Here is a 16,198-nt window from a genome sequence, read left to right on the forward strand (position 1 = left end):
AGGAGAGCTGTCCCTGCCCCTCACCTGGGCACAGCAGGAGAGTGGGTCCTGGTGGCACAGGCAGAGGAGAGCTGGTGGGCTGACCAACTCAGCTTCTACGCAGGCCCAGATCCAGGGCTCTGGCTTGGCCCACCCCAACATCTACCTCTTCTATGAACTGCTGGAAAGCATGAAGGGGCTGATCCTGCGGTCCAGAGCTGTGTGGTCCCCATGACACAGGGCATATCTAAGAGATGTCGCAGTGAGGATTCAGTATTGATAATGTTGCAGAAGCCAGAGGCTTGGGACCAGACCAGTGGCTTATTGCAGTGAACATTCGCAAGAAAGATGTGTGGACAAAAGAGTGTACTTATGGGATACACTGTGACACTCTACAGCTCCCACAGTGAGATTTCTTTTCTTTTTTTTTTTTTTAAGAGGAAGACTGTAATGGAGGGTGGATACAAACGGATGAGGAGATGAATGGAATTGGGTAGTGCATGATGTGAAAGTCACAAAGAATCAATAAAAATGTTAATTAAAAAATAGTAGTGGTTTTTCTCTTTCACTTGTCATATATAGAAATTCAAAATTACTATGTATAACTATATACCTAGTTATTAAACTATTTTATATTTAGCACTGATAATTAGAGTGTCTCTTTAATAGATCTAAGAACCATATCAGAATATCACAAGACACCAAGTAAAATTTTGCATCAGTTAAAATGTTTAAACACATCTTGGCCTGTGAGATGGCATAGTGAGTAAAAGGCATTTGTCACCAACCCTGACAACTGCAGTTAAATTATTGGGATCTACTTGAAGGACAGAGAGAACCAGCTTGTGTAAGTTATCCTCTGACCCCTGCATGTGCCATGGCTGTCACCCACCGTTCTCTCACCTACACACAACATAATGTAACAAATAATTCAAGAATTCCAAAGAGTGGGTGTATTTGTAACAGCAACATGTAGATTCTAATACATGAGAAACCTTCAGAAATGATGATCCTCATGCAGTGGCTTCCCCCTCCCCACAACAGGTGTGCTGACCGTCTCTCAGAGGCTTCTCTAGCTCCGTGGAGACAAATACAGTGTGCATGCTGAGGTCTGCCTCTCTTCTTTTGCCACGTGTGCCTCGTGCTTCCCTTCTACTTCCCCTCCACAAAGCCCAGCTGCTAACACTGCAGTAGTCTCATTTTCAAGTGAGGAAATTGTATGAGCTTCTTTCATTTAAGTAGTATGGCTAGAATACTTTACCTACTCTGCACTACAGTTTGTGATGTGTGTGTATATCACCTCACTGTGAACTGCCCCCGCTGGGGGGGGATTTTCAAATACATTAGATCTCTCTCTCTCTCTCTCTCTCTCTCTCTCTCTCTCTCTCTCTCTCTCTCTCTCTCTCTTCTCTCTTTTGGTTTTTCAAGACATGGTTTCTCTGAGTCGCCCTGGCTGTCCTGGATTCACTTTGTAGACCAGGCTGGCCTCGAACTCACAGAGATCTGCCTGCCTCTGCTTCCCAACTGCTGAGATTATGCAGATACTTACATATTGCCTTAGCTTATAGGCTAGGATCTTTTGAGCTCTCCTCCCGCAGTTAGGTTTTGTTACTTGTGACTGGGAACTTACTCCAGAAAGGAGTTCAAAGTGTCATAAATATAGCTCGAATGGTAGCTCGCACTGGAGGATAAGGCATGGAGCTTAGAGTTTAGGCCAGCTAGGGTTACAGAGTTAAGACAGAGGTTAGCCTGGGGTACATAGTAAGACCATATCTCAAAAACCAAAAATAAACAAACAAACAAAAAACAAAAAGCCCCCCAAAAACCCCAACATTTAAGTCAAATGGTTCATGAATATTGATTTCTGATAAATATTTAATCATTAAAGTGAAAGTCTTAGAAAAATTAAAATGTAAATTTAAAGACACAAGCTATACTTATATGTTAAATAAAGTCCTTGGAAGACTGTTGGACAGTTTCTTATTAAAGGTAGACAAGTTAGCTTAATGACCAAGCACCCTGTCTGTCTGTCAGTATCTACAAAAACTGAGTAATAAATCTACCACGTGACTAATTCAGACATGTTTAGTACCATTCCCTGTGAACAACTCAACTGTTCCTTCAATAGCAAATGAACAAATACTGGTATTTTCATTCTATGATATAAAAAGTTAAAACACTGATACATGCAAACATGCATATATGAAAGAAGCAAGATAAAATAGTGTTTCTTCATCTAGCAAGACCATTATACAAATCTGTAATAACAGGAGTCAAAGTGAGTCATTAAGAGTGATGGGTAATTGACTGGAAACAGGCATGAGGAACTTTGTGGGTGATGAGGATGTTCTTGAGTGAGGTTGTGATCATGTGAGTCTTTACATCTAAGTCACTGAGTTTAGGCTTAGGTTTGTATATTTTCCTTAATCCCTTAGGAAAATCTAGAAAAAAGAGGGAGAGAGAAAAGGAGAGTCTCTTTGTTCTTAACTTTTCTGTAGAATTGCATATATAGAAATTTTGGGATTTAAACTAATTGATTTGCTATTCAATAACTAATTGCTATTAAATCCAATTTGTTTTCTACTCTGTGTAATAAAGAAATACTAAGCATATAATCTAAAAGGCATAATTCAAACACATGACACATGTGTTAGATTGTATTCAATATAAAGGTTTCATATATATGTATATGCATATATGTTTAACTAAATAATCTATTTTAATACTTAAACTAAAACTTGACCTAATATAACATTGTGGTTTTTTTAACTACAAAATTTAAAAACAGAACCAAAAAACCTTGCAGTTAAGTAGAACAAGAAATTGAACGTCCCCCTTCTATCACTAGGTGAGCTCATGCCCGCTGGTCTTACTCCTTATTTATCTTCCCGAGGCTCTCACATATGTGTGGAAGATGAGACACCCAGCCCAGGGACCTCACCTGGCCTTGAATTCACGTCCTCCTGCCTCAGCCTCCTGAGTCCTGGGATTAAAGTATGAACATCTGGCCCTGAAATATTTTAAAAGAAATTAGTTTTTACTTTGTCACAAAGTGCTTTTTCAGATGAGGCCTCTTACTGTTATCAAGCAAAGAAAGTAATAATTCTTTAAGATTAAAATTACACAAGATGCAGATTCCCCTTGTTCATATTCGTCATAGTTAAGTTGATGGTGCTATAGTTAGTGAAGAATAAAAGAGATGTCCTTGTTGCCTTTGGTCTACAGACACAGAACCCTTTCCCAGCTTTGTTCTTCACACAGGTTGCTCGTTGGACAGGGTCACTAGTCCTGTATGGTTTTCCACATGCTTTCTTTGCTGCCTGCCTGCCTGGGTGCTGCAGAGCCTTCTCTGGATCTTGTAATCCAAAGGCTGGACCACTTCAGGCTCCATGTCTTTGGCAGTGCTGCCTAGTAGGTTACTATCTTGGCAGTATCCTTGCTGCAGCAGATCAGAAGACAATTTTTGATGGTCTCTTGATTGATCTGTGGACTCTAGTGGTGTTGGCCCATTTAATCTGTTAGCAAGTTCCCCAGTAACGTTAGGGCAGGTGTTTGTAGCGTGTGCTATTCTCTAGAATATCTGGTACTTTATTACCAGTTACAAACTGTTGATTTTTTTGCAAGACATGATTGCTTTTGCTGACATTCCAGCTACTATGATGAATTCTCCATCTCATCATCATCTTGTGAATACAGTTTATTCAGGAAAGACAAGACAGGCATTTGATCCTTTCCCTTTATCAACATCATGTGTAGATCTGGAATCAATGATCTCTTCCAGGATGGTCTTGTGAGGGTGTGTATAGTTTTAAGTGGGGAGTGATAGTTGTTATAAGCCGCACACTCTAGGTGCTGGCGACTTCACTTAGTACACTGGCTGGCCCCTCTTCAGTGGACAGATTTAGCAGATACCACATTCCTTCGAAGTTTTGTATGTTGACTATTGAGATAGAGCCCAGACTGGACCTTACCTCAGTACTTAGCTGTGGATGATCATGAACTTCTCGTCTTCTCTTATTCACCTCTTGAGCCCTGGGGCTATAGGAACGCATTATCACGCCTGCTTTAAATGGTGCTGTGATCAAACCCAACGCTTTGAATGCATTGGGCCAGCAGTCCACCATGGCCTCATCCCCTTTTTTCTTTTAAAGAGAAATGTACCAGGGTCCTTACATTTTCAATTCATTTTTAAAATTAGATTACTTAATGTATTTGATTTTATGTTTCTTATGTGATTTTAACATAAGCAAAATAACGTGTACTTTAATTTGTTTTGTATCTATCATTGGATGCATAATAATGCAGTAACAGTACTGATATTACTAATAATAGCATGGTTGTTACAAATAGTTCACAATTTCCTTTTCTTTAGGCCATATGAATACTTTTCTATCTTTAAAGTAGTTTCAAATAATTACTATTTGCACAGTTAAGGCTTACTTTTAATGCAATTGTGTTATTTAAAAATACTTGTTTCTGTCTGTATTTTGATTTAATTTTATTTGAATTAAAAGTATATTACTATTGAAATTCATATTGCTGGCAATGTTAATATGGAAAACAGTTTGAGATTGTTTTGTTCTGTTTCTTTTTTAGAGTAAATCCCTTAGGTATTTTATAGTGACTAATTCAAAATGTAATTAAATGTTTTTTCTGGTTAAATCACCAACTCCGTTCACAGTCAGATTCAGTTTTCTTTGTGTTTTAGTGGTTTCTTCCCCACCCCCCCATTTTGGTGGAAAATTTTGTGTATGTAAAAGTTTTATTTATTTTTAGCATTTTGGCTTTATCCTTCAAAAAATAAGTACTTATATTTTATTTTCTTAGAGGAAAATCAGGTGGAATACACACTGGCTTTGTTAAGTTAAAAAGCAAAGAAACAGGCAAGAAAGTGAAAGCAAGCTGCTCAGTTCTCTGTTGTTGGTTTTTGTTTTTGTTTTTTATTTTTAGTATTTCCTGGAAATAGATGACATTTTAGGTTTTGAAAGCATCACTCATAGATTATTATATTTACTTTTGCTTCATTGAGTATAGATAAAAGAATGTGTTTTTCATCACATAAGTCCAAGCATTACCGACAGCCCTATATTTATTACTAATGTTCAGTTGCTTGATTAACAAATAATAAATAAAAATCTTAGCAGGTGATATTTTTAGTGATTAAATACAAATATAGTTTCTGGGGTAAGTATTTATAAAAGTGATATCCAAACTAGTTCCCTAAAGTTTTGTATTTATTTTGTTTTAAATAATGTGACTATGCAGTTGAAAATTTCATTTTAATGTACAGAAAATGCTAAAACTTAAAAGGAATTTTACTATAAACTGTTTTTAAACTTTGTTGACAATTAGAGAATTATGTAGAGGGGCTTCCACTCCCCTCTTCTTCAGTGGTTTCTAAATGAAGTAATTTGTATGGTTTGTTGTGGAAATACTTCACTTGTATGCCTTTAATATTTTTTTAAACAGGTAGTATAACTCCCACTGTGGAACTGAATGGGCTTGCTATGAAAAGAGGAGAGCCTGCCATCTACAGGCCATTAGATCCAAAGCCATTCCCAAATTATAGAGCTAATTACAACTTCCGGGGCATGTACAATCAGAGGTTTGTATTTCTTCTTTGCTTTTGTTCTTATTTACTATCTTATGCATATTTATAGATTTTTATGACATTCTGAGGCTATTTTCATTATGAGCATGGTTGACTGTGGACATTTGGGGGAATTAGGTAAGTCAGACTAACCAAGTGTATTGGAAGTTAAGAACAGAACAAAAACAAAACCCCATAACTTCGGAACCCTTGCTGGCCCATTTCGGCAAGCCACACGGTTGCTGCAGGCAGGGCCCACTCAGGATCTGCACAGGCCACCGTGCTGACCTGCCATGGGACAGTCTCATGGCCACACTAGGCGCAGGGTCTGTCCTGGGTTGTTGACTGCATTAATGACTTTGAGTGTTTGCGATTTATAGCAGCTTTGCCGGAGAAAAGGATTTACAAAGTCTTTGTTGCATGTGGCACAGTTGTGATAGTTTAAGTGTAACTGTGCAAGTATGGTAGAAATTTCAAAATAAGATGAGACCCCTTGCTTAGTCTAGGTTTCTAGTGCAGTGAAGAGATATTGTTACCACGGTGACCATTATAAAGGAAAACATTTAACTGGGCTGCCTTACAGTTCAGAGGTTCCGTCCATTCTCGCCATGGTGGGAAGCATGGCAGCACACAGGCTGACATGGTGCTGGAGAAGTTAAAAGCCAGTGAGGAGAGATCTACATGTTGATGGACAGGCAGCAGGAAGAGGCAGTGACACACTTCCTCCAACAACCTCACACCTGCTTCAACAAGACCACCCCCTCCATAGTGTCTGTGAGCCTATAGGGGCCATTTTTATTCAGATCACCACAATCCATATTGTAAATGTCATACAAAACTCATTATAGTGTGGAAAATGCCAGAAGGTAAATAAATAGAAGTATCTTGCCATTCTAGAACTAACCATTCTAAATCTTTTACATTAAATTGTTCTTTGTATATAAATGTATTTAACTGAAATGGAGCTGTTCTGTAATACTTATGTGTACATATGCACAATAAAACGCACAGGTCTTTAATGTCTATCTCGATGACCTTATGTATCTGTGCTTCTGCCCTCTTGTCACTGGCTTTTAACATGTGTGCGCCTTTATCAATCACCACTTGGTCAGGACACAGAAATCTGCCATCATCAGGGAGTTTCCTTAGATTTGCTAGCTCCTGACACACCCTCTTCCCAGAAGTGACCTTCCTTTTCTTGTCACAGATTAGCTCTGTCATGCAAATGGACTCAGCACTTATTCTCTCTGGCTTCTATCACTGTGAAGACAGTTTTCTTCTTTTACTTTGAGATTCATTAATACTGCTTATATTTAGGGAGAACAGTATGTGTGCAGCATAGTGCTTTTTCCCACCCAATATAGTGACCATTTATTATATTAGTCTTGGAGAAACATTGTTTGCTGGCTACGAAGTGCTGCATATGGCCGAGGTATAGTTTATAATTGCATACCTCATTTTGATCATCTAGGCTGTTTTCTACCTTTGGATTATGGATTAAACACTGTAGTAAATAGCATTATAAAAATCACTTACACTTATTTATGAATATTGTTTATATTACTGTTTATTTCCTGAATGTAGAGTACTCAGTTAAATAAAAGATTGTTCTAATTTTTTCATTAAAAACCAGGTCATAAATATATTAACTAATTTTGTTTCCTGTGAAGAAAACAATCTTGAAAGGCATTTTAATTGGATTTGGCAATTTTCGTTTTTTAAAAGCATGTTCTAAATTCTTAAGTATTTATTCTTAGATTGTTGCAGTGAGTACTTTTAGTGTTTGTGCACCTTTCCATGTGTCTGAAGTGCCTAAAATGGGTGAAAGCCAGGTAAAGAGGGTGCATACTAGGAAAAAAAGTTTGTGCCGGGCGTGGTGGCGCATGCCTTTAATCCCAGCACTTGGGAGGCAGAGGCAGGTGGATCTCTGTGAGTTCGAGGCCAGCCTGGTCTACAAAAGAGTCCAGGACAGCCAAGATAACACAGAAAACCCTGTCTCAAAAGAGTCCAGGACAGCCAAGATAACACAAAAAACCCTATCTCAAAAAACCAAAAAAAAAAAAAAAGTACTAATTTTTGGTATATCATATGAGGACATGTTTTCTGTTTTTATAGCTCTGAATTTGAAATACATTGCTTTGCTTGATAGTTAAAATGTTTAATTGAAAGCTTTCTGTGATGCTGGCTGCTACCAAACAGGACTGTTCTCAGATGTTCACTAGCTGTCTCTGTATTGGTCTGTTCTTATTTGTTTACTTTTACTGCATTTCCTGACTAGTTCTACATGTTTGTATTAACATTATTAACACTCATTCTATTTAGCTTGTAATCTTTCTGCATGTAGTTTGGCCTTCAATTTTGTGTCTTGCTATAGTTTTATTACCTTTTAATATTGACATTTAAAAAGATTTCTTTTCTTTCTTTTTTTTAAGACAGGGTTTCTCCATGTGATTGAGGCTGTTCTAGAACCTGCTCTGTAGATCAGGCTGGCCTTGAATTCACACAGATCCACCTGCCTCTGCCCCTTGAGTGCTGGGGTAAAGGCATGTCCCACCACCTGGCCTATAATTTCATTATTGCGTATAAGAAATTACTTTTGATATGTGATCAGGTATTTGTTAAAGCTTTTGTTAGGGTTTTATGTATTTATTGATCCTTTAATTAAGATGTGTAGAGAATATGATTATTTAGTCTACATGTAACTCAATACTTTGTAGTGCCTTGTTTGGTAGCAGGAAACCAACAGTCTCCATGTAAAACAATACTGTTCAAATTCTGAGTGCTTCCTTTAGGAATGACTGTTGGTGGTCTTTAGCACTTGTCCAGTCTCTTAGGCATCCTCCGCCCACTTCTTGTGTGTCTTAGTTTATGCTAGGAAGGGCACACGTCTGCATGGAAGGTCCCTGTTGTCCTGTGTGGTCTTCCTACCCACCTGGCGCTGGCCTGTGTGGGGTGATTGCTAACTCAGTCCCCATTGGGCGATGTTTTCCAAGCCCTTGGCTTACACCCTCAGCTTGTCTGGCTTTCTTGTCATTTTCTGCCCCTCCAGTCCTATCTTTTTCTCAGCATCTCTGTTTCTCACTGCAGCATCCCAAGCAGACTTCCTGGCTCTCAGCTCAGTGTGCACAGTAGAATTGCTTCTTGCTCACTCCTTTCTCATGACAAGTGTCTGCTGATCTTTCTTTCGTGTGTGTTCCCCTGACATACTTAAAGATAGTGTGTGCTTCAGTACGATAGACATGAGTAAGCAGCGCCTAGTCCATTTTATACGGGTAATATATTTCATTTTTATTTTTTTCACCTTCTTATTTATCTAATTGTGTGGAGGGGATTGAGACAGTTCTTCAGTATTCTGTAGTCTGACCTTGTACTCTGTATGTAGTCCAGGCTGGCTTCCCAAGTGTTAAGATTACAGGCGTGTGCCGCCATATTCAGCTCATATTTTCCCTTTTTAAGATAGTGTATGCTAATTGTAAAAAATAGTAGATTTCATTGTATATTTTATAGGTGTATATAATTTAGTGTAATCACTGCCCTTTCTATCCCTCTTTCTCCTCCTTCTGACCCCGTTTCTTTTCTCAAAGAGTATCCTGTCTATGTTTATGTCTTTAAAAAAAAATACCGATTCTGCATATGAGAATAAACATGGTCTGTGTCTTTCTGAGTCTAGCTTATTTTGTGTGACATGGTGATCTTCGGTTCCATCCATTTTCCTGTGAAAGATGTAAGTTTGTTTTTTTCTTTATGGGCAAATACATTTCCATTGTGTATACACACTCATTCTCATCAGGCTGGTCCTGTATCGGTTGTTGGGAATAACAGTAACCACGGATGAGCAGGCAACTCTGGTTTGTTGATTTACATTTCCTTGGGTGTGTATGCAGGAATGGTGTTGACAATTCTGTTTTTGTCTTTTGAGGAACTTCTATGCTTATTTTCATAGTGGCCAGACTAAGACATTTTCTTTTTGTTTGTTTTTCCAAGACAGGGTTTCTCTGTAACAGCCCTGGGTGTCCTAGAACTCTCTTTGTAGACTAGGCTGGCCTTGAAGTCACGGAGATCCCCCTGCCCCTGCCTCTCAAGTGCTGGGATTAAAGGTGTGCACTACCATCCCCCTTCCCCCCACAGCCCCCCCATTTTCTTTTTGTTGTAATGTAATGAGTAGGTTCATGATATTCTTGTCTAAGCTTTTTTTTTCTTGTATTTTAATGTCTCTGGTTGTTTACTAAAATTTTGACTAGTGAATTTATTATTTTCAAATAAAGCAATCTGGCACTAAAGCTAAATTATCAGATAATAAGTTGGGTGCTTGGCAGGCAGTAAGAGGAGTCCTGGCAGTCACTGAGGAGGTGTTGCTACTTGAGAAAGATCTAAAGAAATGGGATGGGAAACAGGGACAAACAAGCAGAGAACAGGTGAATGGAAGGGGGGAAGCAGCTGCCTTGACCAGCAGACTGTGTCTGCAGCAGAGCACCAGGGGGAGAGGACGTGCAGGAGGGGCAAGGATCATGTGATACGGTTTGGTTTTCTTTCTTTTCTAGATGCTAAGAGTGTTAACATTTTCCCTTCATTCCTAACCCTGAGATCTGATTTGTGTCTGCCATGAGGGTGCAGGAACATACCTACATGCTCTCCGAAGGGCTCCTCAAAGCAGGAGTCCCTTTTCTTCAGATTTCTGCAGTCTTTATGGTTTTCTGCTGATAACAAAAGGGATAAAAGACAATAGGTGAGATCCCAAGCTGCCAAGCCAGTTTCCACTAGAAGCCTCCTCAGAAGGCAGCATTGCTTGATAAACTATGAATATTATGATTTTTACAAATGACCTTAATTTGCCGAGGACAACTTAAGCTGGAAGCTGCTCCAGGAAATGTATAGCACGAGGTGAGAGGGGGCAGCTGCAGATTCCAGGCTGACTGGTAGCTGCTTAGACCAGGGACTGAGTGAAGTCCCAGAAACAGATCCTTCAGGTGTACTTTTCAAAAGTCACTTACTACTTAAGATAATATTAAATAATAATTAGCTGTTACCCGTAATATTGTTTTCTTTGTTCTTTGAGTTTTCTCTACTTGAACTCAGAATGTTATTTTCCTCTATCCTGTCTTATAAGTGGAGAGATGTACTCCTGTCCAACTCTGTGATACAGCCTGGATTCTCAAGTACTTGTCTCCTGTTAACACCCAAGATGCTTGGCAGTGGCTGCGTGTGTGTGTGTGTGTGTGTGTGTGTGTGTGTGTGTGTGTGTGTGTGTGTTTCCCTTGTCTGAGGCCCTAATTGGTATGCTATAAATAGAAATAGAAAGCATTTAACATCGAATTGACGAACTCTGAGTAGATGTGCCTAGCCTACATCCACAAGAGTGTGTGTCCTGGGATAGTTACAAATATTGCCCAATATGTTTGTAGATAAAAATGTAACCATGCACACCTTTAATTCCAGCACTCAGGAGGCAGGGGCGGGTGGATCGGGTGGATCACTGTGAGTTCGAGGCCAGCATGATCTACAAAGCGAATTCAGGACAGCCAGGGCTACACAGAGAAACCCTGTCTCGAAAAACCAAACTAAAAAACAAAAAACAAACAAAAAATGTCATATTGTAGTGTCAAACACACATAGTTCTGTGTGTCCACTGTAAAAGCTTGCTTTTTAAAAAATTACTCGTGTGTGTATACAGTTATGCCATCATGCGTGTGTGGAGGTCATGCAACAGGAACAGGAGGCAGTGCTTTCCTTTTCTGTCGGGTGGCTTTGGGAGTCAGGCCTGGTTGGCAGGAGACACCTTTATTTGCTGACCCATCTTTTTATAAGTAAGTTATGTGGAAAGAGTAGGATGACTTAAACGTCCTGTCAGGAGTTGATCAGTATTGTCTGTTTCCACATGAAAAGTATTAATGCTTGGCAGGTGGCCGTTCAGCCCCGTGTTCTTCTGACAGATTTTGAAAGGGTTACAGCTCAGATTGTGCTGTATGGAGTGGAATGGAATGTTTGCCCCATGTACCTGCGTCATTTACTGGGCAGGCCTCCAGGCAAGTTGGATACAGGGCTTGATTTTTCCTTGTTTTTATTTCTCTTTTCTTGTGCTTCTATTTTTTCTTTACCTCACTTTATTAAAAAAACAAAAAACAAAAAAAAGCTCACTCTTCCCTTGCTTCATAAATGACATAATAGTCCGTAGAGTAGATTGGAGTAGATACCGAGAAACCCATAGCTGTGGCTTCGGCCACTAGGTGGTACTTGTGTGTTACTAAAACATGGAGTCTAGTGTTCTCTTTAGTCACAATTTCAAGGTCAGTGGCTACCTTAGAAATGAAAGGTTGAACGATATGAAATTACCAGAACTCAACCATTTTTGACTTATTGATATACTGGTTTCATGTGATTTAATCTTATAGGAAAAATCAAGTAAACAGCTTTAAGCTCTTTGGGTAAATGGAATAGACATGAAGTGGTGAAAAGCAGAAACGTTTCTAACAGTTACGGATGACTTGCATTGCTGTGCTGTAGCCTTGGTCTGGGGAGTATATCCCTTTATGTAGCATGTCTTACACATGCCATTCAGGACAGAGCCTCGAAAGTCATGTGTCTTCATAAGGGCCGCACCTATAGAATAGATACAGAAGTGAGAAAAAAACTGCACAGTACATTTACAACGGGGTTTCTCATGTCTTTACATGCAGTGTTATGTCCTTCTTAGTGAGGAGAAATAAATCTAAATAACTGAGACACATTAAAATACATTACCTTCTAAAAATGCTGGTAAGCCAGAGAAGAGACTCTGAATACATTGCCAAGGCAAGAATGAAGAAGAATGACTTTAATAACCTTTTTGGCCACATATATTTAACAAAGTCTTTAAGAAATATTAGTAAGGTAACTTTAGCTAATGTAATATACCACAGTTAAATGAAGCTTATTCCAGGAAAACAAGATTAGTTTAGTATACTAATAATAATCAACTCTATTAATTAAATGGACAAAGGCTATATGAGCATCTCATTAGATGAGGAAAAAGCATTTGATAAGCCAGCTCTTGTTCATGGTATAGATTTAGCAAATTGGGAATGGAAGACAGGGGCTTCTCTGAACCATCTCTAGCTGACACTGTGCTTATGCTAATAGACTAGAGCAGTGGTTCTCAACCTTCCTGATGCTGTGACCCTTTAGTGCAGTTCTTCATCTTGTGGTAAAATTGCTACTTCAAAACTATAATTTTGCTACTGTTATGCTGTCTGTGTTTTTTGATAGTCACAGGTGACTCCTGTGAAAGGGTCCATTGACCCCCAGATTGAAAATTGCTGGGCTGGATACATTCCTTGTGTGATCAGGACCAAGATGCTGATGGATGCTGTTATCACTTCAATTTCTGTTGAACTCTCGTACATACAGTAAGATATAAATGGGGAGAAATATCAGAAGGAAGCAGTAAAGCTATTTATATCTGTAAATACCGATTCTGTGTGTAGAAAGTTCTAAGACATGAAAACCAAGAGCTATCTTACTAAACCAAGGGAATTTAGTAAGGTCACAGGATACACAATCAGAATACAAAAAGCTCAGAGGTAGTTTCACATAGTAGTCATGAAGAACAGGGCAGCCACAACCACATAAAAGGTTGTATTTAGCTGCGCACGGTGGTGCACGCCTTTCATCCCAGCACTCTGGAGGCAGAGGCAGGCGGATTGCTGTGAATTCGAGGCCAGCCTGGTCTACAAAGTCAGTCCAGGACAGCCAAGACTACACAGAGAAACCCTGTCTTGAAAACCAAAACCAAAACAGAACAGAAAAGCCAAAGAAAACAAACAAAAGAAGTCAAGTTAACAAAATATGTGCACAGCCTGCGTGTTGAAAGCTAAAACATAATTGCTGCTGCTAAAAAAAGGTTCTTCATGGTTAAGATGTTCACTTCTCCAGAAGGTAACATGAAGCATGGTTTCTGTGCAAGTCCAAGCTATTCATTTATTAGCATTGCATTTTATAGATGTGCAGAAGGCTGCTAGTAAACAAGGCAATTTTGAGAATAGCGGAGTTTGAGGGCTCACACTCTGACTTTCCTACCTGCCGAAACCTATTCTGAGGTGTAGGGATATAGTTTAGTTGATGGAGTGCTTGCCTCGTATCCACTTGGAGCACAGCGTAAATCTGGTACATGCGCTTGGGAAGTGGAGGGAATGCTGGACGCTTAGAAGTTAAGGTCATGCTCAGCTACATAGTGAGTTTGAGGCCAACCCAGGCATAAGAGACCTTGTTTAGGTAAAGAAGAAAACCCCTACCTGATTAAATCAATGGACATGGAATATCAACAGAGATATAGATCAATAGATAGGAAAGAACAGAAGTTGACATACCATGGCTCATGGTCCCAGATGTGGGTTGATTGGTATTTCGTGGCCTGTAAATTAGGAATAGTTTTTCCCCCATTTTTTTGTTTTTGTGTTTGTTTGTTTTGGTTTTTGAGACAGGGTTTCTCTGTGTAGCCTTGGCTGTCCTAGACTCACTTTGTAGACCAGGCTGGCCTCGAACTCACATTGATCCCCTGCCTCTGCCTCCCGGGTGCTGGGATTAAAGGCATGCGCCAGCACACCTGGCAGTTTTGTTTTTGTTTTTGTTTTTTCATTTTTAAGTAGCTGGAAAAATAATTTTAAAAGAAAGATACAGTACATGAAGCTATAATGTTGACTTTTTAGTGTGTGTTTCTTTTGTTGGAGTGCAGCAAAAGTCCTTTGTGGCTTTATACCCTGCAAAGCTTCAGATACTTGGAGTGTGACCCTTTGAAAAAGCATATTAATCTCTGAAATAAGGAGGTAAGAAATAGATCCCTCATACCTGCTCATTTACTTCTTTCAAAACCAACTCCAGAGAAGGTGCCAGTGAGAAAGGCTCCTTGGTTGTTTGAACAAGAATAGTCCCATAGGCTTATATATTTGAAGATTAGTCTCCAGGGAGTGAAAGTGCTGGAGAAGGACTAGAAGGATTGGGAGCTGTGGCCTTACTGGAGTAGGTTTAGCATCTTTGGAGGAAGTGTTTCACTGTAGATAGGCTTTGAAGTTTCAGAAGCCTGTGAAGGCTGAGTTTCTGTCTAAGTCAGTCTCTCTCTCTCCCTCCCCCCCCCTCTGTCTCTCTCTCTCTCTCTCTCTCTGCTCTTCCCCGCACCCCCTGCCCAGTGGGTCAGGATTTAGCTCTCAGCCACCTCTCTAATGCCATGCCTGGCTGTCTACCACCATACTCCCCACCTAATGATAATGGATTAGCCCCTTTGTAACTATAAGCAAGCCCCCAATTAAATTTTTTCCTGTATAAGAGTTGCCTTGGTCATGGTGTCTCTTCACAGCAATGGAACAGTAACCAAGACATCTCTTCTTTCTAGTGATTAGATGTTCAGGGAGATACTTAGAGAAATAACAAAGACCCTTAATTTTTAACCTCACTGTATAGGAAAAAAAATTTAGCTGTTTTATAGAAAAGAAAGGTAGAGCTACAAAATTTCCAGGTAGAATTTCTTGCTGCTCTAGACAGAGATAAGATATTTTTTTAAGAACATAAAGAATACATATTATAGTCTTTAGGAGAAAAGAGGATCATTTGCAATATGTGTCTTTGAACAATAACTTGTATCTAGAATATATAAAGCAATGTCTACAACCCTGTGACCAGAAGCCAACAAAAGTGGACAAAATACTGGATTAGACTGCCTTGACGGAAAAGGCAGGAGTGACTTATAAGAGCAAGGAAATGTGCTAAAAATTATTAATGACCACAGGAATTTAAATGGCAGTTCCTGTTCATCAGATGTCATGTTCATAGCCACGGCCACTGGTCCTTTGTCCTCTTCAGCTCTACAGCAGTGTTTGAAGAGGTAGTGTCCACATCATTTGGCTTGCAGAGCTGAAAGTGTTTGCTCTTTGGGTCTTCTCGGAAGTCTGTTGGCCCTTGGCTTCTCAGTTGGTAACAGGCTTGCTTGGTGTGCATGAGGACCTGAGTTCAGATCCCTATTACAGAAGTAGCAGGCAGGCTTGGCGGGCATGTATAGCCTAGTGCTGGCCAGGTAGAGAGACGGGTGGGTTCTGGCTTGGAGTTCAATGAGAAGCCCTATCTCAAATACGGTAGAGAAGGAGAGACATGCACTGTCAACCCAGATGGCCCTTACCTCCTTCAACATACACACACCCCTGCATACACGTGTGTGCACACAACACATAGTATACATATTGAAACATAAAAGACTGTGATTTTCTAAATTCTTTAATGCACGACCATTTAGGTTTGAGTGCTATCGCCATACATTTCCTTGAGAAGATGAGTTGGGAAAACTGTTGCAGGATGCAGTGTGTGTTTTACGTGTTGATTTAAGGGTTCGTAGACAAATATGGTTGGAAGTCTGGCGTAATAAAGAACCTTGATATGGAGAGAGCAGTCAGAGCTAACCTTTTGAGCTTGGGCTCACACAATTGCGATCCCTTTTCCCTGGCGTTTAATGTTATATTTCTATTGACAAAATAATGAAATTGTGCTCAGTACCATCTTCCTGGAATAGTACAGATGAAACTATTTACCTTGAACCATTAGAGGGCAGCATGACTTTGTCTTTGGACTCAGCTTATACAGTGTTTGCATGCTTTGAGTTGTGGACTTAAT

General features: G+C 39.6%; 1 protein-coding gene across 6 annotated transcripts in view; it reads left to right on the plus strand.

Moving 5' to 3' along the window:
- STAU2 (staufen double-stranded RNA binding protein 2) overlaps positions 1-16,198 on the plus strand; it is a 246,499-nt gene that overhangs the window by 52,498 nt on the left and 177,803 nt on the right. For all 6 annotated transcript variants that reach the window (XR_014780205.1, XM_084786805.1, XM_084786804.1 and 3 more), the window contains one exon: positions 5,449-5,584. Coding sequence is in view for 5 of the 6 variants with exons in the window: in XM_084786805.1 (XP_084642931.1) it covers positions 5,449-5,584 (136 nt within the window). In the remaining variant the exon portion in view is untranslated. The remainder of the gene's footprint in view (positions 1-5,448; positions 5,585-16,198) is intronic.

This window comes from Acomys minous (assembly GCF_964271855.1).
Source record: "Acomys minous genome assembly, chromosome: 1".
NCBI classification, from domain to species: domain Eukaryota; kingdom Metazoa; phylum Chordata; class Mammalia; order Rodentia; family Muridae; genus Acomys; species Acomys minous.